The sequence below is a fragment of the Ambystoma mexicanum genome, chromosome 7q, assembly GCF_040938575.1.
Source record: "Ambystoma mexicanum isolate Mex_15411 chromosome 7q, UKY_AmexF1_1, whole genome shotgun sequence".
Lineage (NCBI taxonomy): Eukaryota > Metazoa > Chordata > Amphibia > Caudata > Ambystomatidae > Ambystoma > Ambystoma mexicanum.
In genome coordinates this window covers 880,518,118-880,544,397 of record NC_090941.1, presented here as the reverse complement: position 1 = coordinate 880,544,397, position 26,280 = coordinate 880,518,118, and the positions used below count along the sequence as shown (strand labels likewise).

Below are 26,280 nucleotides of genomic sequence, written 5' to 3'. Positions count from 1 at the left end.
CTTGACCTCCCTGTCGACAACGGGCACCACCTGACTTGCCGCGTCCCCTGTAGGCTTCCTGGGACGAAGATCTTGCCGCTTGGCGGTACGTGGAGGAGCCACTGCCGGATCCCTTGGAGGCACCTTGTCTGCCTCCGGAGCTCCGAAAGGACGGCCGTCGTTGTTGGAGCACTCCCAGTGCCCGGGCAGTCTCTGTGTCCGTCTTTATGGCCTGAAGGGACTCATCAACCGCCTTCCCAAACAGGTTGTTCCCGTCGAAGGGCATGTCCAAAACCTTGGTTTGTACGTCCTGGCGGAAATCCGTGGCCTTGAGCCATCCTCGTCGTCTCAAGCAAACGCTGTTGCCCAACTGACGGAAACCGGTGTCGGCGATGTCCGTTGGCACCGTGATGGCGTGGTCCAAAGCAATCTCACCCTCCTGTAGGATTTCAAGGGCCTCAGCCCTTTTGGCGTCCGGAAGGAAGTACAACAAGAGGGGCGATTTTGAACCACAACTCCCGGTCGTAGCGGGCTACAATAGCCAGGGCATTGGCCGCCTTGATAGTCGTCGCTTCGGATGAGATGATCCGCCGTCCCATCGTGTCCAACTTCCTGCCCTCGCCGTCCGGCGGGGAAGTTGATGTCGAGGCCGATGCCCCCCCAGCTTTCTTCTTTGCCGCCGCCGAGACGACCGAATCCGGGGTAGGTTGTGCCCAAAGGCACAAGGGGGCAGCGTCGGGGACACGGTACTTCTTCTTATACCAGTCCCTCTTTGCCGGCGCCGTGGCAGGGTTCTTGAGGAGGGCGAGCCCCTCATCCCAGATATCATCAAGAAGCGGTACGGCGAGGACCGTTTTACTTTTAGCCTCGCGCCGTTGGTAAAGGAACCCTTCCTTCTTTTCTTCTGGGCAGAGCTGGAAGAGCTCGGATGCCCTGAAAATCATGGCATGAAAGGATCCAATCTCGTCGGGCGGGGACGCCCGAGCAGGGAGCGACGGGGGGGAGGGGGGGGGTGGTCCACGTCCCGTCATCGCCTCCGTCGTCATCTGTACCTGTCGTAGCCGTGTCCGTGCCTGTATCATCCCCGTGGGTAGTAGACCGGGGGGAAGGCAGAGCAGGCCGCAGAGGTGGGAGAGGTGGTGTAGGATGCGTCGTCCTCTTCTTATGCGGTGGACTTTCCGAAGGTCCTGGCTCCGGTTCCCCCGTCGGGTCTGGCTCAGGTACCTCTGTCGGTGGGAGGGACAACCTTGTCCTTATCTCCGAACATAAGGACTGAATCGCTGACAATATGGCCGCCAAAGTGTCCTGCGGCGCCGGAAACGACAGGCGCAAGGGCTCTTGAGGAGCCTTGTCGGCGACCCCGTCACTCTCGTCGTCGCCCTCGTCGGGATCCCTCCCGATGGGCTGGGCCTCTTCCACGACTTCGATGAGCTCTTTTTCAGAGGTCGTGTCTGTATCCACGATGACCACCAGCCCCTCCCCCACCTTTTCCAATGAGGACTTTGTGGGGGTCTTCTCAATGGGCCTGAAAGACTACTCCCTCCGCGGTGGCAGGGAGACTGTGGGTCCTGAGAGCGCCTCCACTGGTGACGCCTGGGGCCTTCACCTGGGGGGGGGGGGGGGGTCCTGAGCCTCGCTCCCCCTCTGCCGGAATCTTTGAGATCGACCGGGGCCTGTCCAGAAGCTTCGCCGGGTTCTCGGACTTCCTCTTACCCGAGCCAGAGCGTTGGCTCGTGGTTGATGGCGCCGGGGAGGATGCGCCCTGCCTGGCAGCCAAGGAGCCCGACCGTTCGGCGCTCCCGGTGCCCGCGGACTCGCGGTGCTTAGCCTTTTGTTGGGCACCCGTCGCCGGGGCACCCTCACAGGACTTGGAAGACCGCTCTGACTTTTTTCTTCTTCTCGTCTGACGAGCTCTTCCCTTCCAGCCAGTTGGCGAGACGGAGGTGGCGATCCTTCATGGTCCGTTCCGACATGTTCCCACAAAACGTGCAGTCCTACTCCGTGTGCGTCTTGTCCTCATGGAGACAGTAGAGGCATAACGAATGCTCGTCCTCCTTGAAAACATTCTGAAGCTGGCATCCAGGGCAGGTCCTGAACAGCTTCCCGGATGTCGAGCTTCCTTTCTCCTGGGCCATGTCCCGGGTAGGCATCAGAACTTCTTGAATCCTCCAAAAGCGTAACTCGACGAAATCTTCACCCTTGAGGGGCGTAGAAAACTCAGAAACGGATCCCCGTTGATCAGATGTAGAAACGGTGGAGCTTGAGGGTCTATTTAACCGAAAAATGAGAAAAATCTCCTGAAAAAAGCGCGAAAAAACGCAGCAAATGCTCGAGAGCTACAGCACGAGGACTCCCAACACTTGAACGTTCGGTAAAAATTTGAGGATGGCTGCCAGAGGCGGGGCTTACGGAGAGGGCAGTCATTGGCTGGGGGCAGTATGACCCAGAGACCAGTGATTGGTTACTACTAAGAAAGACAGATCAGAAACGAAACTGATTTTTTTGTATACAGAGGATTCCCGGCCTGACGGGGAATATTCATGAGCATGTGAATCCATGCCAGATCCCATGCTGGAGAATATGTGAAAATGTATACAACTCAAACATAATTCATAAGGAGACATATGAGCTGTAGTTTTAGTGTGTATCATTAGTAGCTGAAATCCTAATTTGGAAGGGAGAGGGCTCCATTATTTATTACCAGAGCTTCACCTCACACTCTGGAGATTTGCTTCCTTGGTTGTCTCCATCTTCTTACATTGGCTGGGGATCAAAATAAAAGGACACTCATTGCCTTTAATACTCAGATTCCACATATGCTTTAAATAGCAAATACTTGTTCTCCTTGTACGATACAACTGTACAGTATGGCAAGTTAGGAAGCTCAATTTTGTAAAAAAATAAAAACTAACTGAAATCCTTTGGCTTTATCCAACAAGTACTTTTTGGACAGATTAATCTCTTGTGCTAAAGAAAAGGGTGGACATTGGCAGCAGTACCAAAGACCTGGGCTCATTGACTAAAGGTCGGATTTACTGCGGAGCCTCTGCAGGTAGCCAGGTAAGCTGCATGCTTTGAACAGTTCAGGCTTCAAAAGCATGGAAGCCAGCAGGGTTTCACTCCTGCCTGCTCAATCTTGCAGTACTCTTTTGAACATGTTTGCGTGTAAAATTGAATGGGGGTGCGGTGGGCCCCAAGAAGCACAGTGCCAAGCATAATTTAACAAAGCTACACACAGGCTTTAGCTTCAACCATCAAAGTAGAAGGTATAATTAAATTCTCTGGGAGACCTTGTAATTGCCCCTAGGTTGGGGGGCTTTGGGGAGGTAGCAGAGGTGGACAAAGAGGGGAGGGAGAAGGAGAGAGACTATCAAACACTCTGCAGGCACCATCCTCCCAGGCTTATCAACATTCATCCCTCCCTCTGTTCATCAGCACTACTACTGCCTCCCCCACCACCCCTTTCAGACACTCAAACATACAAGGGGCTGTGCCATGGTCTTTAGAAGGACATGGGTGCATGGCGAATTGGTGGTGTATACTGCCTAAGATATATTGTGTCAAACGTATCGGCCTGTTGGAATGGACAGCAAGATCAGAAAAAGTTAGGAGAATTAAAAAAATGCCCTTTAATTGAAAACCAAAGGATGTTGATTACACAGTAGGATAGCAAAACCACAAATAATCACCAGAAAGCAAAAAAAGAAATGAGGAGACCATAAAGCATCAAAAGGAATGTACGTGGCTGACTTTCATTCTGTGCCTGTACAGGTTTTATTGCATAAATCAGGTTTTGACAGTTTAAGCCTATTCAACATGTGGGAAGCCTAAGGAAACATGCCAATGCCGTTTCTACTCTCCAAATAGGATTTGACATGGCAACATGTATAGTAGTAGTGTTCCCAGGCCACCAGGAAATATTTTACAAACAAGCTCCCATAATATGTTTATAAAGATATAGCAACCAATCCTATATTGACATGCCTTTGCATACACAGCATACATATTCTAGGACATGCCCGCCTTGTGTCATTATACAAATGTTATCTACATGTAAATGCCCTAATGGAATGAGAAGTAAAGAGAATGGCCCTAAACTACTTCAGTATGCATGATTTAAATCTGCAGCAGATGTTTATAAACAAAATGGACATCTAGTAAATCTTTTTGCTATTCCTCTACTGGAAAGCACTCTGGAAGGTGCTCAATGCAAGAACTGGAATACCCTTGTTAAATTGTTTTTTCTCAAAAAGGCGAAGCTACTGAGTACATGGACACCATTGGAAGTATTAGAAATATGCACTAATTTTCTATATAAAGATAAATGCAATTTTGGCCAAATCCTACCTAATTGAACCTTCTTCTCTGACATCACCTTAAAGAGTTAGTTTGCATACTTTTTTTCACTAGAACGAACACCTGGATCATAAGGAGACACTGGATTAAAGCAATGTTCCCATTTCAATGAGTGCTTTGACATTTACACAATAACACTAAATGAATGCATTTTATAACCTACATTAAAACCATCCATTAAGACTTACAGTCGCAAAAGCTTAACTAAAATCAATCTTACATAGGAATGTTCATCTGTGCATTGCATTGAAGAACTTGCTAATATCCAACATGTGGCATGCCACAGATGGAGAACTAACCTGAATATCAATGTTCACAAGAAATCCCATCTAATTTTCAATTATTCAAACGGGTAGCTGATAATTTTGACAAAGTGCCCAATTTGGAAATTATTTGCATGCAACACTGCAGGTGTGCATTACTTTTGACAGTGATTTAGTTACCAGAAAAACATGCTATAGGAACTTGGTGGATACAAATAATGTGCCAATAAGAAATCTAGGCAATAAAAAAAAAAAACACATTTTAAGTAAGGGAGAAAAATGAAAAACAAAATATGCAACAGAACACAATTGAATTCTCATTTGTTCTAAACTTTAAATAAACGAGAAAACACTTCAAAGTAGGGCAAGAATAACTGTTCAGCTTTCTCAGAAGGCTGGCCCCTTTCTAAAACTCACCATTTTACAGTTGCCATAATATTTAACTGGCCTGTGCAAAATAAGCCCATTAATGGAACCATGGACATACCAAAGAGTCTCCCATGATGAACTAAACCACATACTCCCCGCAAATATAAGACAGTGCTGCTACATGGTTCCCCTTCAGTAGGATGGGTTAACATTCTAGATTTATGTGCTGTGCCATCAAAAGGCATCCCCTTGCTTTGAGTCTATGCTTGTTCCCTTCATTAGGGAAAGAAACATCAATTTCTTTGTACCAACTGCAAGGTAAGTGGACACCATTTTCATCCAAAGGAGCAGCACTATGGAAACAGCTTCAAGCTTGTCAAAGCTTTAACATTTGTAAAAAATGAAATCAAATAAAGGGAACTCAAAAGTGGTCACCCGTAGAAATGCTATAAAGAGTACATGTCCACTCAAAAGAAAATGCATTTTACTTCTTACTTTCCCTACACATGCTAGCTCCACGTGCCACTTCACTGATGGATTGTAGGAGTATTTCAGCACACAAAATCAGGGGTATGAAGCCATGCACAACCAATCTGATTTCTTGAGACACCTACCTTGCAGACTCTTAAGAGGGACGGTTCTAAGCCTTAATTCCTGCATTGGCCCATAAAAACAATCACAAATATTTAAAATGGTGAAGGCCAAAGGTTGGTTACGAGAGAACCCTTAATATCTAACACTTGCACACAGGATACAATCGAACAGGCCATAGACTGCAAGTTAGTGCCATAATAGTGAGGGAAAGTCCATCTAAGAAATGAGCTCTAGGGCCGACAACGAATTAAAATGTGGCTGTTGAACTACTTGTTATGCAATTTCTATTCCAAATGTAGAACAGGTTATTTCTTCATATGGAGATTAGCTACATGTTAAAAAGATTCATAGAATCAGCTCCTTTTAGGGTATGACTAACATCACTAGTAACCGGTTTATGGTCTTTCCATCTAAAACTTTCCAACAAAGGTTTTTGCATCGAAAATCTAACCATCAAAAATATTTACATCAAATGCATTTTTTTCTTTTTTTTAGGGGGGTCCCCACAACCCCACGTGTTTTACCCTTAAAAACACACCCCAACGAAAATGAACCCTTCAATGCATATATTTTCCATGGCTAGGTTTCGATAGAAAAGGTTTTGTTGGAAACCTTTTCGATGGAAACACTAGGTACCCTGGTAACCCAATGCTAAAAACAAACCTGTTTGCCAGAATTGCCAGAGCAATGTTTACATTTCTTACCACCTACTGCATCCCAGAAGGGGTGCAACCATCAAGACACTGGTAAAATAGAAACAGATAAAAAAATAAAAAACATTGTTTGAAGGGTAAATTATGAAAATTACATGTTTTCCCAATGCTCAATGATGAAAGCGGATTGATCCACAATGAAGTCCCACTTGCACTATGGTCAGGTTCAGCTCAAACATTGCACCTAATAGACAATTACTCCTATGGGTCAGAGGGAATATTTTATGTAGGAGATGAGGAGGGAAGTCACTAGTTAAAGTATCTGAGAAGAGTTTTCAGGCATGCAAGAGCCAGCAAAATCATGATACAGTACGCTGGAATTTTTTCGGGGAATTAGTGTGCAAAAGGAAAGGCATATACTAATTTCTCAGACCATGATGGGCGTGGGCAAAAAAAACTTCTCCCAGAGGGTCCACGCCCTTCGCCATCCACAAGTTAGAAAGAGGCACAATGAATTCAAGGGAAGAAGAAAAGAAAAAACATATGACCAGAACAGCGGATCTAATCTGACCTAACTATCTAATCTCTGACTTTCCAACAGATACAAACTAGTTATGCACAACGATAACTAGCGTCCAGGAGATTTAAAGGGAAAAGTTAGTCATTTGCAATCCTCAATCGCTATCATGGATAACTTTAGATGAAGCTCTAAAGCTGAAATGCATTTTTTCCATACTCTAGGCAGAAAAAACTATTCAGGTGAAGCATGCTGAACTATGAAATGTTCGCATGCTTCAGCACTATGCTCATGCTAATTGAATTACAGAAAGGGAGATAACTTGGTATAGGGTCCAAAGCCACACTACTTATCAGTAAGTGTCGCATACAGGTGGAGGATTTGTTGGCATAAACACTTAATGGAGCAGAACCATCTTCCTTCACACACTGAAGAATTTTAGAGTAAGAAAGTAGCCCTGGCAAACAGAACTTTTAAATTAAGGCATTGGTTTTGTGAAATAACCCCTTCTGAATTTCGAGTAAGATAATGGTCAAAGTAGCATTTGGATTGGAAAAAACAGAGGAGAGCTTCCATACACAATAACGTTTTATGAACATGTAATAATGAATAGATCACAAGATTATGAAATAAACTACACCTGCATGCAAATAATAAAAAATATTGTTGCCTAATGATGTAGAGTGGCTTCTGAAAGTACACTAATGGGAAAAACAAAATCACAAGATCCTCAAACATCTTGCTCTGCCTTTTTTCATTTCGACTTACTTAACCTATGATTTCTTCCTGTGGTTGTACTTGTTTTCACATTGATGAGAGAATATACAAGTAACAAAAAATAATATTAACAATGGACACTTTATAAATCATTGTTAACTGACAAAGGAGGTTCTGCTTGAATTATCTCCCTTGTGGAAATAAGCAACTAATTTTCTTGACATTGTTAAAGGACATGCCTCAAAATCCATCATGCCGCCCTGATATTTTTTGAAAAATTATTTGAATTCTGAAACTTACTTAAATTTCAATCGCAAAGGAATGTCAAAAAAAGTAAATATGCAACATGCAGAGGAAAACTGCATGCACAATTTTTGAAGTTAGAATGTGTAAATAACTTGTTTTTGGCAAGCACAGTTTGTTGTTTTTCTACATATACATATATATAAATACATTTTGATAATAGCATTGATGATGCAGGCACAAAGAAATAAATATCTGTAGAAAAGTTGTGAAATCTAATTCAAGCAAAATATTTCAATATTACGAAAATTCCCTCCCACCACGCCCCAAGTCATCATTAACCACATGGACCTGTTACAATCAAAGCACGTGAGTTCTCGAAGGATTTCACTGTTTGTCATCAACAATTAAATCACTTTGCTTCTTTTCGGTTGCTCCTTGCACAGGAAGTTCGAGTCTTGCCCAAGTCATTGGTTCAGATTTTCTCAGCGTTACTTCAATTTTTGTAGCAGTCATAGTTACGTGACTTTTCTTAACATCAATAACCTGAGAAAGACCAGAGAAACGTTTCACTCATTTGAAGAAAGCAATAGTGGTTTACAAACATTAAAATGCTCTGACATTCTTGAAGTTTTGATTTATTTAGAAATACAAATTAAGAACAAACAACGGCAAGTGCCTTTTATTGCCAGTGTTAATAAATTATGCCCTTGCCTGCAAGTACCATAGCTACTACTAAATCATTGGTCTTCAAACTGTGGGGCTGGTGCTACTCTGGAGACCAGGCAGCCAAGAAAACCCCAAATAAGACTCAACTATCTAATCCCTGACTTTACAACAGATACACACTGCTTATGTGCAACGATAAGTGTGCAGGATACTAGAAAGGAAAAAAAGTTGTTATTTGCCTTCCCTGCGGACACCTGCCGCCAATGTAGGAGCCGCTCTTAGCCAAAGGGGCTGCAACGGGCTGAGGGCTTTCCTAGGAGGAACCATTAAGGCCAGGGAACTAGCCAATCACGTGAGGGGGAGGGCTGGGAGGACGGATTTAGCACAGGGAGGAAGCCGGGGCTGCACGCCAGCGCTCGGGGGCATGGAGCACCAAAACAAAGCCTGATATGTTAGAGGGCAGGGGGCTACAGGGGACTCAGCTATTCACCGGGGTACGCCAGATGTTAAAAGGCAGGATTCCCCCGGTGCAGCGAGCATGGACATAAGTGCCTGATACAGGCAGCCAAACATGGGAGGGGGGGGAGGGCTGGGAGGCAGGATTTAGCACGGAGAGGAAGCTGGGGCTGCAAGCCAGCACAAGGGGGCATGGAGCACCCAAACAAGGCCCCAGATATTACAGAGGGTAGGGGGCTTCAAGGGACTCGCCTGCTCACCGGGGGAAGCCAGAAGCCATCATGGATAACTTTAGATGTAGCTCTAAAGGTTGCTGATCATAAAAAAAAAATCTTTCAGTAGGGCTGCCAATTCTTTAAGTGGGATGAGAAATCGAGGTGGGCTCCAAGAAGGGAATGTTGCATCTGTGCTGGGTGTGGCTGACTTACGACCTGCCGTCAAACTTACAATCAAAACTTTAGACGTGTGTATGACACATTTTAGGACACGTGAAAATATATCGGGTGACATTTTGGTTTAGTTTACCTTCAAACATGTTTATGTTTAATGATTTATACCGCGCTCCGGGTACCCAAAGGCTTAAGGGCGCAAGACATGGAACAGCACATAACAAACCTCACATAAAGGGGAGGAAGTCAGGGCCATGCAGTTGGGCGATAGGCCATGTGAAGACTAACAGAACAGGAGAGTCGTCAGTTTGTTCTTGAACACGTCTGTAGACTCAGTAGTTCTGAGTTGCGTACAGTACCAATGCCCAGTCCTGTTTTTCCGTTGCAGTCCATAAATTGTTGTCTTAGATTCTCTATAATAAATTCCCAAAGGACAGCCACCCCTGTCCCCCGCAAAAAAACAGCCATCATCTGTTTAATGGAATGTGGCACGTAGAAAGTTAACAGGGCGCTGAGAGACAATTAAGCAATCCCCTGCTCTGCATCCCAGAGGCATTTATACCAGTTCATTCATCACTACTTTCCTGTGTTTTCTAAAAAAGGAAGCATGTTAACATTCTTACTGCAATCATAAGAGCATAATTGTCTGAAGAGTGTTATTAGAAAGATTTCTTTTTGTGCAGAGAGCAGACTGACAGTCGATAAGCAGTGGTGTACCGAGTGGGGGGCATGGTGGGGAGGGTCAATGGGGCAAGGGGAGGGCAGGGAAAACTAGGGGGCTCAGTTAAGACCCAGACGGGACATTTGTCAGTGGGAAACCTCTCCCGCTCAGCACCTCAACGAAGGTGCCCAACGGTAAAGGTGTCGCGCTGGCAGGACAACGTGTGTCAAGCAATTCCTGCACAGCACACTCATTGTCCTGTGTGGGATGTTTCAACCCACTTCTGCTCTGCGGCATCAGTGTGTTATGATGGTGCCAGAAAACATCAAAACGGCTGCAAAGTCCTTGTCTGTGCCAAAAGCTTTGAAACGCACAAAAAGATGGCTGCCCAATCTGCCACGCATGTTGTCTGTGGTGGAACAGAGATCTCACTCCTGAAATATGTCACTGGGCTCCACAAGTAAAAATGGAGTACAGAAGGAGCAGTGTTGCTAAATGAAACCCCAAAATCTTGCCTTAAATCATTTTTTTCTTTGTTGATGAGACTGCAGAATGATGGTAACAAAACACCCTAAACATCCAAAATTCTTGCTGGGTGCTACAATTCACTTAGTTTAAGAAATCATTGTGAACTTGCAAGGTCCTGAAAAGCATAAAGCATAATGGGATTTCCACAGCAAAAGTGGCCTGTCTGTGGATTTCAAAAATCTCTGTGCAACAGTGAACTGCTGAGACGACAGCTGTCAAGAGCCTGCCAGATTAAACTTTAAACATATATAAACCAAAATCAAAATGTTTGCATTCTAAGAGGCCCGTTACTGAGAGTAACCATCTTGTAATTGTTTTGATCCCATGGTTTAAAATCTTGAATCAGCATTCTAGCTGCTATTTTGAAATCACAAGTTTGTTTTAACCTAAGGGAAAATGCAACAGTATTAACAATTAAATCAAGCCTGGCGAAAAGCTACCAAACTGGAATATCAGGTTTCTCCACAGAAGGATGGCCTTTGTCTCCACCAGGAAATCACACCCAAGCAGCAATTATAGGGTTTGGAAAGAACTTGGTCTACAGAGGCAAAAGGGAACAATGAACAGCTACTGCTAAGGAAATGTGGGGTGTGAGGACCGTCGTAAATGGCCTCTGCCAAGAGCAAACAGGGAGGAGACTGCTTCTGGATTCCAGGGAGGGACCAAGGGGTGAAGCTAAAACAACCATCTGTGCAAATATGTATGGTGCCAAAAATAGATTTTGTGTTCAAGGGGTTAGGGGCGGATTCTCTGCCTCATAAAACCACACCATAAAGGTGATAAACTGTTGCTCTCCTCCTATCAAGGCAGAGAGGAGACTCTGACCCCATCAACTTTCAAAGGGGCAAGCTTAGGATAAACCAGCCCACACACCCCTTTATCATAGGATAAATGGAGACAGCTCACCACTCAGGAAGACAGAAAGATTCTCTCACTATCCTGATACTGGTGCTGCACCCTGCTGCTGAACTCTACATCTTCCTTGCTCTAGACTCCAGAAACCCATTGCATAGCTGAACCATTTTCAGCTAGGCCTACAATTCCAGATCCAGAACCCCCCCAAACCTACGGGGAAGCATCATAATACCTAAGGGGAAGCATCAAAATACAGCCGTGCTGCACTGTACTGCTTGCCTGCTAAAAGAATTATCATCAGAACCAAGAAGGGCAGATCCAATCCAGTTCTGTGCCGTGCCGTGCTTTGGCCAGAGCGCCTTGCTGATTGCAGATCCAATCCGATGTGCCCAGCTGTCCGTCCTAGAACCAGATCCTATCCCCTGACCAGAATTGACAGTTCCATTTAAAAACATATCCAGTGAGTATCTATAGAAAGCATTGTGTCACTGGCATATGTATTTTGCATAGTCTCTATCCCCATCTTCACCTTATCCTATCTTGTATTCAGAACCGTATTGTTAGGAGTATTTTTGAATTGTCTGAACTCTCTATTCAAGCCTCCTATCTTCCTATGTACTGGTATTGCGCTGATCTTTTCCCATCTGAAGAAGGCGAGTCCTTAGCAGGCAGTCATTCTGATCAAGTGGCTGTGTTCCTGTGGGACATTCGTTTTGTTCATAGTCATCCTCTAGTGTAAGAAATCATTTTGTCATTTTAAAAGTGCATTCCCGTTTCCCATTCTTGCACCTATCTCGAAAAAACAACCTCCACTAAAACATAACTTCCTCAGTTATTGTGCTAGAAACAAAATGTCAACTTCTGCTTGTAGCTAACATCCACAGCTTTAAATCTCATCTAAAACTGCATCCCAAATTCAAAATTCATACGGTTCTCCCGTTATCGCGCAGTGAAAGGTTTGTTGCGAATTTCGTTTTCAGAAATTCTGGACGCGTGTAAAACAGCTTTTCATTGCTTCCGACTTGAATTTTAAGATTTCAAATTGTTTCTTGGTATTCTTCATTGCTTGTAGTTGTGCGCAACTATACAAAGCGGCTCACATAAGAATTTACAGTAATGTCAGCAATTTTGACCTTATTTGGCCATTTGGTGTTTTTACCCAATCCATTCTCAAGATAACTTTAAAAGCCATTCAGACAGCTGACAGTCCATTCTGTTTTCTCTTGTGTTTGAAAGGGGGAAGTGGGATTGATATTCTGTTTGAATTCTGCCATTCCTGAAAACCTGCTCTCTCCTCCTATCTCTTTACATTGCCTATTGGGGGTTTATGGGTGTCCAGGGGGAACCTATAATCACAGTGCTATCTGATCTGGACACATACACAAGTATTATTTCTATGCTGAATTGTTTTGCTCATTACGACTCCTTGTGTATTAAGGAGACTATTCTGTGATACATCACCCCATTGGTGGTTATTGTATACCCATTAAAACAGTGTGATGAAATTGTAAATACATAAATAAATATTTTAACCTTGTAAACCAGCCTGATTCCTGGTTCAGTGTGACCGGGAGGGTTCCAGGAGAGGGGTGTGATATGAGTGGTATATCGTTCAGAATATAGAACTTTTAGACAAAAATAAATAAGGATTTCAGTTGTGCATTACATGCTAGGCGTTGACTTGGATGTGTGCCTGGTTGACATCACTTACACCTGGCAGCAGGACACCTTATCCTTTCCGAATGGGAGAGGTGCCCCACTGCCAGGACAATGCCAAAAGGAGTTCCGGGCAGCAGAAGGGCTCTCAAGTGGCTCTATGTCAACAGAACATTACAATGTGAGGCATTACGCACTCATAGGCTGCTAGGGGGTACTATTAGCAGGGACTTTTGCCCCTTTAGAAATGGGAATGGGAGGGAGTGATCAGAAGTAATGACTATTGCCTTTAAAACCCAAAAAGGATTTGTTAGGCTCACATTAATCTGCATGATGCTACTGTGACTGCATGCTGTTTGTTTTATTCGTATTTATATAGCGCACAACAGCCCGTGGGCATCGTGGCACTTGCTACCGGACAATGCTTAGTTACAGAAGAATGAGGCAGACATGTGTTACATAATGGGCAGTTTGAACAGGGATACTATATATATATATATATATATATATGTATATATATATATATATATAAAACAATATAGTTATATCACATTTGTGTTTATATTACAATATACATGATAGACATAGAACAGTAGTATAAGTGCTATTTGAGGAGAGAGGTCTTGAGGTTATTGCGGAAGACAGATGGAAGTTTCAGCTCTGAGGGTGGCAGGGAGTGAGTTCCATAGTTTTGGTGCAATATAAGAAAAGCCTAGACCTCCAGCTGTAGCTCTCTTGATGCGTGGTATGTGTAGATGGTTGGTGTACTGAGTTCTGGTAGGGCGGGTGGAAGTAGTTCTTGATATGGCTTCAGATAGATATGTGGGAGCTGTGTTGATGCATCTGTGTGTGATGGTGAGGAATTTAAGTGTAATGGGGTCTTTGACCTGAAGCCACTGTGCTGCATGTCTGCCATGGGATATATGGTGTCTTCTAGGGATGCTCATGGCGGCCCTTCGATTGCAAACCACTCAAAACAATGCCCTGTGAATGTTCTTGGAGGAGGTGCCAGCTACGAGAGCGTTGCAGTAATCGAGTTTCGCGCCTATAGTTGCTCTGGCTATAGCCAGACAGTTGGGAGCAGATAGGTAGAGTTTAATGGCATTGATCAGTTTGGTGATGAAGGCTGATGCAGAGGCTATGGTGCTGACTTGTTTGTTCATCGATAGATTAGCGTCAATGTGGACACCTAGAGTCTTGACGGCGGAAGATACAGAGATGGTAGAGTTGTCCATGTTAAAGTTGGTGTATTGGGGGCCTAGCTTAGTTATTGTGTTTTTCTGACCAAGGATAAGAATTTCCGTTTTATCCCCGTTTAGACAGAGGCCATTCATTGCCATCCATGCTTGGATAATGGCATAGATGTTGTATAGGGCTGTGGCGTCTTGGTGATAGAGTCCAGATAGTGGCATAAGTACTTGAGTGTCGCCTGCATAATTGGTATATTCAACACCCATGGCGTCAAGTAGGTCAAAGAGGGGTTCTGTGAAGAGGTTATGGAGGGTGGTGACTATACATGATCCTTGGGGGATGCCGCAGTTTATAGTGGTGGGATCTGTGCTAGCTATGTTGGAGAAGGCCTTCATAGCTCTTCCTCCAAGGAAGGATGTGATGCAGGATGCTGCTTGTTTAGAGAAATGGGCTGCCTGAGTGAGGTGGGTAGTAAGTGTTTTGTGAACTACCAGATCAAAGGCTGCCGACAGATCGAGAGGAGCATGGCAGGTTTACCTTTGTCCATGATCTGTGAGATTTTATTTTTTTAGGTCTAGTAGGGCAGATTCAGTTCCATGGCCAGCACGGAAACCAGATTGCCTTTTGCCCAATATGGAATTAGCTTCTATGTATGATTGGATCTGGTAATGAGCTGCTTATCCAGGATTTACAGAAGGAACGGAACTGTCCATCAGTCTGTAGTTTTTGGGTTGCGCTGGGTCAAGTGTGGCCTTTTTTAGAAGGGGGCGCACCCAAGCTTCTTTGAGACTGTTTGGTACAGTTCCTGTTTTGAATGATGCGTTAATGAAAGCAGTAATCAGGGGTGCTACGTAGTTAGCGCATTCCTTGTTAACTTTGGGGAGCTGGGGGGCAGATGTCTGCTTTGCAGAGTGAAGGCTTGGGGTTCTTGATGAGATCAAGGACCTCAGATTCAGTAATGTCTCTGAAAACGAATTGGGCGTGTTTGAGGTTGCTACTCTCGTCTTGAGTTGGATGGAAAGCTTTTTGGTTTGGGAGGGTTTGCAGTGGTTGTGAATTTTATTTTGGAGGAGCTTTATTTTGTTGAGCATGGCGGACTGGATGCTTGCGCACCAGGCCTTGTCTTTAATTATCTTGTCTGAGGCAGCCGGAGGTGTGACTAGTTCGTTAAAGATTGTGAATAACTCATTAGCTTGGGAGTTGGACTTTGAAATCCTCTTGTTGAAGGAGTTTGATTTTGCTGCTATGATAGCTTTTTTGTATTGGATCACTAACTGTTTGAAGAGTCTCTTATTTAAGTCACTAGGATCAGTTTGCCAGTTTTTTTTGTGACTGATGTTATTGTGCCTGGAGCGTTTGGAGTTCGTCCGAGAACCAAGAGTTACTTTCAAGTGGGGCTATTGAGTTTATGGCATTGGTAAGAGTATCTTTCAAGATAGCTGATAGTATATTAGGATCCTGAGAGAAAGGTGGTGCTATGCAGCAATATTTGAGATAGGGTTGCAGGTTATCCGTGCTAAGTTTTTTTGAACTTCTTGTTATTGCAGGTGGCGCGTGGGTGAGAGCTTTAGGTTTAGGGTTGGTGGGGATGAGGAATTCAATGCACGTCTGGTCTGTCCATGGATAGGCAGTGTTTGAGATAATGTTGGAGGCACAGTTGTGATCCATGACCGAGTCAAGGGTGAGGCCTTTGGAGTGAGTGGGGATGAGTACTCTTTGAGAGAATCCTAACTCTTTTGCTAAAGTTGTGGCGGGTTTATCTTTAGGGTCGTTGAATCCTAAGTTTAGGTCTCCTAGTAGAAGGATTTTGGAGGATTTTTTAATATTGTTACTGAGACAGTGGGAGGGGTGCTTTGGAAGTCTGCTGGGAGTCCAGGAGGTCTATGCACGATGTGGATGTTGATTAGATTGTTGGGCAAGAGTGTAAACTTGGCTGATTCCACGCCATATACTAGTGTCTGCTAGCCTGATGGACAGTGAGTCTTTGTGGATAAGAGCGACTCCCCCTCCAATCCTGTCAGGTCTATCTTGCCTCAAGATAGCGTAGCCTGGGGGTAGGGCTAATACGATAGCTGGACAGGAGGCATCATTGAGCCAAGTTTTGGTGATGCTTAGTAGATCAAGATTATGAGTGGATAAATCATTTATCTCTAGGGCATGTACAGGTAGGGAGCGTACGTTCAGTAGTGCACATTTGAGCAGTGGGTATTGTGTGCATTTGAGTTTTTTGCTTATACTAACGTGAGACAATGTGTACTTGTTGTAGTGTGCGGTACTGAGAGACTTAGTGTGTGGTAGCGCTTAGGCAGGTTGGAGTGGAGATGAGAGAGGGGCAGTGCTTTTGCCCATACTGGTGTGGGGTGATGGCGTAGTGCGGGTGCCTAATCTGGTATTTCTCAAAGTGATGGGTGTGGGTGAGCATGGAAAATATCTAGGAGGTGATCGGTTTCTGAGATTGTGGAGTCTGATGGTTAGGCTAGGTGGCTGAGACCGTGTGATGTTATAGTCTGATGTTGTGACGAGTGCGTTTAGTGTAGGGCAATGCGAGTGGTGTGCTGGGTTTATGTGTAGAGAAGTGGGGGCCATTATTGTGATGGCTATTAGGCTGGCTGAGCGGAGTGTGGCAGAGAGAGAGCGGGAGTGTGAGTCTGTGCTGTGAGTGGGAGGTGATATCTTTGGCAGCATGTTAGTGGAGAGTGGCTGAGTGGTTGGTGCAGCTGGTGTGTGGCAGGATATGTCTGAGATTGTGCAGCTAGAGAAAGAGCATTGGTGGGACGACTGTCCCGTTGGAGAGAGAGGGATTATCTGTTTAGGCTTAACAGATGGTGATAGGTCAATGTGAGGTCCCCGTTTTAGCATTTTTGTAGTGCCTGGAATCAATTTACGGAGTATGAGCAGGCAAAGGCTAAAAGTGGCTGATCATAGGTGGGTAACAATTCAGAAAAACACAGTGCCTAGATTCAATTTTCAGCGTGTGAGCAGGCAAGGCTAAACATTCATAGCGCAAGTCATGAGTTTAGCAAGTGGTACAGGTAAGGTAACGAGGGAGCCCCCTAAGTAGTATGGAGCCAAGTGCACATCGTAATCTCGATGGGAGGTATGCGGTTTAACTTCAGTGCTGACTCAATGAGCACACTGGGTAATATGCTGTTTAGACTTCAGGGCAACTCGGTCATCACAATCTAAATAGGCACAGCAGAAAAGACTATTATGACCCCCGTGGCCACTCAATGTAAAGACTATGGGAGTTGGCTAATTGAGCTTTCATGCGAACCCTGTGAGGCACACGAAAATGGGTTGTTATAAACTTTACCAGGTGAGCTAGATAATCAGCATAGAGGAGAAGGCGGTTTCATTTTAGGGGCAAGCTCGTTAAGCACACTAATGCAATAATCTGTTTCGATTTGTCAAGGGGCCACCGAGGGAAACAGCTGATTAGTGTGAGCAATATTGCGCATCATGCATACAAACACTGCATTGATCGATAGCGTGGCATACAAGGCATTTCAGTGGGGGGTACTGGCATGTGGGCTAAGGAGAGATACTCTCGAGGTAAAGGGCCGGTTGCTGAAGTAGAGCGCATCAGATTACCTTAGTGGATGTCCAGTGTGAATTAGGAGCTTGTTGTAGGGTTCTAGGCTCTGACCTCTGGACAACTTAGAACAGGCTCAAGACAGGCATCGGCCTTGCGATGGTGGGCCTTCCAGGGATGTGGGCCGGCTCTCGCCTCCCAGCAGCGGGTTGGCCAATAAGAGCAGAGTAACTGCAAATCAGGAAGCCGCAACGGTTGATGTTCGTTCAGGCAAGTCGACGATCGGCCATTTTAGAGTATCTCTGTGCTCGTGGCGGGCTTGTGGAGTGTCGCAGTTATCAGGGCACAACACTACAAATATTTCAGCGTATGATGCAGCTGGAAGTCTGCAGATCAAAGCGGCAAAGATATGCTGCAGTTACATTCACTGCGCCTAGTGCGCCAAGAATAAATGTTTGCAGGGATAAATCATGGGTGCATCAGTGAGGCCCCAGGCCTAACTTGGATGAAGATCTTGGTGGCTGGGCACTGCTCCGATGAAGGGGAGCTCCTGCTCCTTCGAGGGCAACCAGGCTATAATAGATGGGGAGAATACCACTAAAGCCATACTCTTACTGCCCAACATATTTCTGTGACCATGTATGTAGTGTACAGTTAGTTTACTATGAAAGGCTAGTTATTATGTAATGTGGTTTTGCTTCCAATGCATTGCTATAAAGTATTATTTAAGCGCATGAAATGAAAAGCAAATCCATATATATATATATATATATATATGGGATACATTACTCACCGTAATCGTATTTCTGATGCTTGTATCTGCTTAGATTCACATGCTGTGCATAGGCCGACATCTAGTGGAAGCTGCGGAGTATTACAGTTTGTTTTTCGAAAGTCGAAAATGGGCGTCGACACAGGCGTGCCAGTAATACTATCCCTAGTGTGACGTCCACTGTACCCAAGATCCCTCACGCGTGTAGGATCCTCAGATTGTATTTTTTCTGACATGAGGAAGCATGAGGAGTAGCGTGAGTACAGATAATCCAAGCAGATAGACAGAAAAGGTAAGACTACAAGCAATCATGCGCCTTCTCTCGGAGGGGAGGAAGGGTGGGTCGCATGTGAATCTAAGCAGATACAAGCATCAGAAATACGATTACGGTGAGTAATGTATCCCTTCTGAGGCTTGTGGAATCTGCTTAGATCACATGCTGTGCATAGATTAGCGAGCAGTACCAGAAGAAGGAGGTGGGATGTGAGAAGGGTCATGAGCAAACAGGTGTCTTAGAACCGCTTGTCCCACTTGTGTATCTGTCTTGGAATGAGTGTCAATGCAGTAATGCTGAGTAAAAGTGTGAATAGAGCTCCAAGTAGCCGCTTTGCAAATGGTGTCGAGGGGAACATTTGCAATGAAAGCCAGAGTGGCACCAATGCCTCTAGTAGAGTGGGCCCTTGGCGTAAAAGGCAGAGTCTTGTCAGAAAGAGAGTAACACAGCTGTATACAGTTGATAATCCACTTCGAGATAGCGCCCTTAGAGACGCGATCCCCCTCTCTGCCTGTAGCTACGGAGACAAACAGTTGATCTGTTTTCCTTAGCGGTCTGGTTTTATTTACATAGTATAGGACCGCCCTACGCACATCTAGGGTGTGTAGTTTCACCTCAGCCGAGCTTTGCGGGTTCTGGAAGAAAGCCGGAAGCTCGATGGACTGGTTTACATGGAACTTGGATATGAATTTAGGTGAGAACCTAGGGTGTGTGCGTAAAACCAGTTTGTCCTTGTGGATAGTAAAGAAAGGATCCTGCACTGACAGAGCCTGAATTTCACTGACCCTTCTTATGGAGGTAATGGCTACTAAGAAGGCCGCTTTATAAGTCAGGTGTTTGAGACTACTTTTATGCATGGGTTCGAATGGGGGTCCCATGAGCTTAGCTAGCACCACGTTGAGGTCCCATCCTGGCGGTGGGTTCGAAATAGGAGGGTGAAGTCTCTTTACTCCTTCCATGAAGGCTTTAACCACTGGTACTTTCCACCACGAGACCTTGTTATGGGATGTGGTGTAAGCCGAGAGGGCTGCCAGGTGTACTTTCAGCGAGTTAAAAACCAACCCTGCATCCAGCAGGTGGAGCATGTATGTCACAACGTTGGAAGGAGTGCAATCAACCGGGTTGATTTGTTTATTCTGGCACCAGATAACGAATCTTTTCCACTTATCAAAGTAACAGTGCCTTGTATTTGGTTTCCTGGACTCCTTTAGAATGTCCATACACCTCTGTGGTAATTTGAGATGTCCAAACTCTATGACTTCAGGAGCCATGCTGCTAGGTTCATAGAGTTGGGTTCCTGATGCACTGTTTGACCCTGTTGCTGGGACAGTAGGTTGTACCAGGCTGGGAGTCTGATGGGTTCGCACACCGCCATCCTGCGTAGGTGTGGAAACCATGGTTGTCTCGCCCACATGGGAGCAACTAGGATGAGCGTCATAGATTCCTTGTTCATCTTGTACACCACCTTCCTGATGAGAGGAGTTGGTGGAAAAGCGTACGCAAACATCCCTGACCAGTTCATCCACAGGGCATTCCCTTGGGAGTCCGGCTGGGGGAACCTGGATGCAAATCCTGGGCATTGTTTGTTTTCGCTTGTGGCGAATAGGTCTATAGTGGGGAAACCCCACTGAGAGAAGAGATCTTCTACTACGTCTCTGTGAAGGACCCATTCGTGTTCTTCTGGGAGGGAGTTTCTGCTTAGAGCATCCGCTAGGGAATTGAGCTCCCCTGGAACATGTTGCGATGACAGGAAGATGTTCCGTCTGAGTGCCCATATCCATATTTTTTGGGCAAGCTTGGACAGATTTGGCGAACGAGTCCCCCCTTGCTTGTTCAGATAGAACATGGCTGTCGTGCTGTCCGTCCTGATCTGCACCGACAAGTTCAGTAGATGGGGCTCGAACGCCCTTAGCGCTCGGAATACTGCCAGAAGCTCTAGCAGATTGATGTGGTTCTTGGCTACTGAGTGAGACCAGAGACCCTGAGCTGTGTGGTGGAGATGGTGAGCTCCCCACCCAGTCAGGCATGCATCTGTAGTCACCACGGCTTGTACTTCGGGATCGTAAAAGGGTTTCCCCTTTGCGAGATTCTCTCTTGTCCACCAGTGTAGGCTCTGTACGAGTGTTGGCGAAACGACCACTAGATCGTCCCAATGACCACTTGCCTGAGACCACTGTTTCGCCAACCATTCCTGCATGGGACGCATGCGCAGACGCGCGTGGGGGACCAGGTAAATGCATGACGCCATCATGCCCAGTAACCGCATAGCTTTGCGTACTGTTATCTGTTGACCTGACTGATAATGCGGAATTTGCAGAAGTATATTCCGAATTCTCTCTTCCGAAGGGAAGGTCAATCCTTTCTGAGTATCTAGGATAGCTCCTAGAAACTGTTTTGAGGTGCTTGGCACCAGACTTGACTTTTTCTCGTTGATGGAGAAGCCTAATTCGTGGAGGAGGTCGATAGTCCTCTGAATGTTTGACCTGCAAATTCCTGGGGTTTCCCCCGTTATGAGCCAGTCGTCCAGATAAGGGTACACCGGGATTGCTTCCCTGCGTAGGTGTGCAGCCGCCACCGCCAGTACCTTGGTGAATACCCTTGGTGCTGAAGCTATCCCGAAGGGCAGTACCTTGAATTGGTAGTGGCGACTGTCCACCTTGAAGCGCAAGTACTTTTTGTGCGCTGGGAGCATGGAAATATGAAAATAAGCATCTTTCATATCCAAGGTTGCCATGTAATCCCCCTTTTTTAGGAGGGGGATTACCTCTTGTAGCGTGGTCATACGGAATTTTTGGGGCTTGACATATTTGTTGGCAGGCCGTAAGTCCAATACTGGGCGCATTGTCAAATCTTTCTTTGGCACAAGGAAGTAAGTTGAATAGATACCCTTGTTTACCTGGTGTCCTGGGACGAGTTCTATCGCGTCCTTTTCTAGCAGAATGGCGATCTCCTCGAGAAGGATCCTTTGATGCTCTAGGGAGTGCCCTCTTTGTCGTGGAGGATGATTCCGGGGACGCTGCAGTAGTTCTATACAATATCCTGCGGATACTGTTGACAGCACCCATCTGTCTGAGGTGATCCCTTCCCAAGCCTGGGTGAAGGTGGAAATGCGTCCCCCTACTGGGGTTGCGTGGCAAGGGACCCTGAACTGAGCGTCACTGTTTTGGTGGAGGCGTGCCACCGCCCTTGTTGGGGCTGCCTCTGCCTCTTCCACGACCTCTCTTGTTACCCCTGCCGTAACTCTGGGTAGACTGCTGGTTGTTATTCCATTGTGTACCTTGTCCCTGGGCATAGTTGCCTCTTTGTGAATTTTGGCCGCGTGGGCGACGAAAATTATTGTTCCCCCTCTGGTTAGGGGGTTTGTTGGTAAGCTGGCCAAGGGATTTGAGAGTCTCATATTCATCTTTGGCATTTTTAAGTGCGTCTTCGACCGCTTTCCCAAACAATAGGTCGGGTTCCACTGGCTTGTCTATTAAAGAAGCCTGGGTTTCTGTCTTGAATCCCGACTGCCGTAACCACGCATGTCTCTTGATAACAGTACCTTCTGCTATCAATCTCCCTGCGTTGTCAGCGGCGTCGAAAGTTGCTTTTAAAATGCAACCAGACACGGCTCTCCCCTCTGCCGAGATCCGAGCCAGCTGGCCCTTTAACGGTTCTGGAGCAGAGGCAATGAGCGCCGCGACTTCTTCCCATTGATGGCAATTGTAACTAGCCAACAGGGTGGTGGAATTCGCAATCCTTGCTTGGTAGGCGGACGTTGAGGCTACCTTTCTGCCAAACCCGTAAAGTTTTTTGCTCTCCTTGTCGGGAGGAGCTTCTGATGAAGATAAGGGCGTGCCAGCCCTCTTTCTAGTGTTGGTCACCACTAGGGAATCTGGTTTAAGATGTCCCTTTATATACAGAGGGTCAGACTGGGCTGCCCGGAAAATCTTTTCAATTCTGGGGTTGACAGCTCTGGTGAGGTTAGGATTCACCAGGGAAGGATCTATTCTTCGTTGGATGGATTTGAGGATAGGGATGGTCTGAGCGACCGGTCTTCTCTCTCCTACAAACTCCTCCGCGAAGTCCCTTTCCTCCTGTACACCGTGGGTGTCGATGTGGAAGTGTTCCGCTGCTCGAGCGAGAACCTCGTTAAGGAGGGGCTGGTTATCAACTGGAGAGTCAGTAACTGGGGCTTCGCTTTGTACTGGGGAATCTACTCTGTAAATTTCCTGCTCATCTTCTCCCTCCTCCAGGTCCTCATCCTCTGCATAGTAATCTGTCCCGGTTTGTTCTTCCATAATTGCAAACTCCTGGTCCTCTTCAGGGAAAACTTGTCCCTGATAACTGGGGAGTGGAGTAGAATATGGAGTGGAGTAAGGCTGAACCTCGAAGGGTTCAGGTCTTTCGACCCGGGGCTTTTTACTTAGCGGGATAGGATCGGAGGAGCCTGAGGGTGTGGCCCCTTGAGGGTTATATGAAAGAAAGTGTTCTGGGTTCTTATCATAAAAATCAGCCAAGGAAGACATCCTAGACATAACCCTGTCTATGTCTTCACTGGACCATTCCCTGGAACAGGGTATTAATTTAGCAGGTGATTTATTTTCAAGGGTAGACTTGTGTTTGCTTGTCTGCTTAGGCTTTACAGGGGTGGAAGGCTGTGCTTTCCGCTGTTTCCCCCCTTCTCCGTGCGTGGAAAAATGTTTTCCCTGTCCCTTGGGGGCCCCAGCGACTTTCGACGCCTGGCGTCGAGGGTCTGGAAAGGTATCTGTGTGCTTCGGGCGTGGGGCCTCACTGGTGTTAACCGCGGTCTCGGTATCTTGGAGCGCGGCCTGGGGGTGGAAGTCGTCTTCGTCTCCCGACGATCGAACTTCCGTTAGTGTGTGTAGCGAGGCACTCTTGGCAAGAGTGGATGATTGCCTTGCGTCGTGAGGCGATCTCGATCGAGAGCGCCCAGAGGACACCGAGTCGGACCGTTCTTTTTGTGCCTCTTTCCGGGAAGTCGACGTCGTCGAGGTCCGGTTGGTCTTAGTGTGTTTAGTGTGTGTTAGGTGTGTAGCGCTTGCGTCGCCGGGGGTCTTCCCCATAGCCGCCCTGCCGGACGACCTTCCGAGGTCGGGGACCTGCGCTCGTCGGCTGTCTTTCGACGCCGTAATGCCCTCGCCGTCCGAAAGTACGGCGTCGCTGCCATCGCTGAAGGCGCCCTCCGCTGCCATGGCCTCCTGCCTGGCGTGGTGGGCCCAACGCTTTGTCGAACGGTCCTTAAGTGTCTTAGGTTTAAACCTACTACACGCTCTGCAGTTCGCTTCGGGGTGATCCCTCGGCAAGCAGAGATTGCACGTGGCGTGCCTGTCGACCCAAGGGTATTTGCGATTGCACTTGGGGCAGAATTGAAAAGGGGTACCCTCCATACGCACCTTAAGGCAGCGGGCTGCTAAGTGTAGGAATATATATAAATGTAACTATATATCAAGAGTGAAGAGTATGTACCACCCCCCACTCTCCCTACTTGTAAGGGCCGAGGCCAGCGGCCTACTAGGCCCGGGCCGAGGCCAGCGGCCTACCGAGGCCCAGATCCGTCGTGCAGCAGTCGACGGTCGATGACTTCTCCAGCCGTCGTCGAGGTTGAGGGTCGACGTTGGGGTGGGGAAGGGAATGAATAAGAATTAAAATTATAATAACAGCAAAAGTATGGCTAAGGCCAGGGAACTCCGCAAGATGCTTCCGACCAGTATGGCGGAAAAAAACAATCTGAGGATCCTACACGCGTGAGGGATCTTGGGTACAGTGGACGTCACACTAGGGATAGTATTACTGGCACGCCTGTGTCGACGCCCATTTTCGACTTTCGAAAAACAAACTGTAATACTCCGCAGCTTCCACTAGATGTCGGCCTATGCACAGCATGTGATCTAAGCAGATTCCACAAGCCTCAGAAATATATATATATATCGACTAAACCTGGGAAGATCTGCTCAGATGCTTACATTGTCTACTCCCGGTTTGACCATATTTAACCAAAGTGTGTGATCCTGGGTAAATCATTGAATCGCACTGCGTCTTATCTGCAGCTCTGTAAGTGATTCTGATTCACTTCATAGCTTATGTTAATATATCATTATTCTATGACTATAGAGTTGCTCCATATATAATGATAGTGCAATTTAGGTATTTTGCACCAAAAAGTTATTTGCCACTTGGCTTACTTATGGCAACGTATTCTAAAATCACTTCCATGGTGCTTCCAAGTATCAATCCTTGCAATATGCTTTTCTGTGAAGCCACTTGTGTTGGTGCAATCCATATGCAAATTAGGAGGTTTGCATGCGTTTTGCCCCAGAGCACCTGGACAGAGCTCGAATAGAAGAGTTTCCTGCACCTGTAATGGTCCTGCAATTTTTTATTGTTTTTGTTTGTTAAAAGGCCATCTACTACTAATATTACCAAAAAAGCAGATTTGGGTAGGGATAGGCAGTTTGGTAGCACACATTAGACAATATGCATTTGAGGGTGCGGGGGAGTAGCAGGATGTTTTTCTTGGCTCGCCCCTCAAACCCCCCCCCCCAGCCTTCCCCTCCCAACTCTTGCAATGCTGGATACTCCCCGGGTTAGCAGTCACCATTGCTTCACAAATGGACACATCAAGGTGCTTTTTTGCAGAAGCCATGGGCAATTGTGCCCTGGATTGCCAAAAGCACTTTTGCCAAAAAAAAAACATTCCCCCAGAACATACGTTTCCCCCTTTTCCCCCACTTTGGCAATGAAAACAGCTCAGCCCCTTCACCCCTGTCGGACAAAAGGGGAGTTGCTAAAAAACCCAATCCCTCATTTCTGTTTCCTCTGGCTGTAGCGTTATGAAAGTCAAAGCAGGTTAAACAGTAGGTGATGAATGTGCCAATAACACACCACTGTGTAATTCCTGACGCTTTCATTCACAAAATGTTTGTTAGCTGGGTGGGCAAAATTAAACCCTACTGTGTTAACGGCACTCGCGTCACCCGCTCTGCAGCCTGTTTCATCTCTGCAGGCAGAGGAATGCAAACTGTTGCAAAAAATCAGACCCTGGAAGTGACCAACCAAGTGTTGGTATTTTTACACATTCTCCCTATGTTGTGTTATTAAGTGTTTGCTTAACTGAACCCTGCACCGTTCTCCCACTCTCAGAGTTTAAGCATTGCTGTTCAGTCACACAACCAAGATAAACATTAGTGTCTTTCTCTGTTCACCAGAGCAGGGTTGCCTCTAGGAAAGTGCCCACAGGGTGGACTCTGTAAATACACTGTAACATGCAGGAAGAGCTTGGATGGAGGTCCGGATTCGGACAAGAAAAAGGACCATTTAATTAAGCGTCAGTTTTCTTTTGCGATAGCTGAGGGAGGGAAAATTGGGAGTGGAGTGATAATGGAGATAGCAAAGTCACAGAAGTGTGTGGTCAGAGGGTTAGGGGACTATAGGTAGAGGGATTGAGAGAGCACGATAGAAAGATGTGTTACAAAGCGCGGCCATGTGTAGGAGTAGGAAGGTTATGTAGGAGGACCACAGAGTGGTTGGATCGAATGGAGCCAAGCTGTACTCATTGGGCTTTAATTCAGAACATCAGAAACATGAGCCAAGAGAGATTTAGGTA

The 26,280-nt window shown here is 46.2% G+C and overlaps 1 protein-coding gene across 2 annotated transcripts in view; it reads right to left on the bottom strand.

Moving 5' to 3' along the window:
- Positions 1–3,700: 3,700 nt before the first annotated feature.
- CHORDC1 (cysteine and histidine rich domain containing 1) overlaps positions 3,701–26,280 on the bottom strand; it is a 232,117-nt gene continuing 209,537 nt past the window's right edge. For both annotated transcript variants that reach the window (XM_069639393.1, XM_069639394.1), the window contains one exon: positions 3,701–8,237. In XM_069639393.1, the coding sequence (XP_069495494.1) occupies positions 8,079–8,237 (159 nt within the window). In that variant the 3' untranslated portion in view covers positions 3,701–8,078. The remainder of the gene's footprint in view (positions 8,238–26,280) is intronic.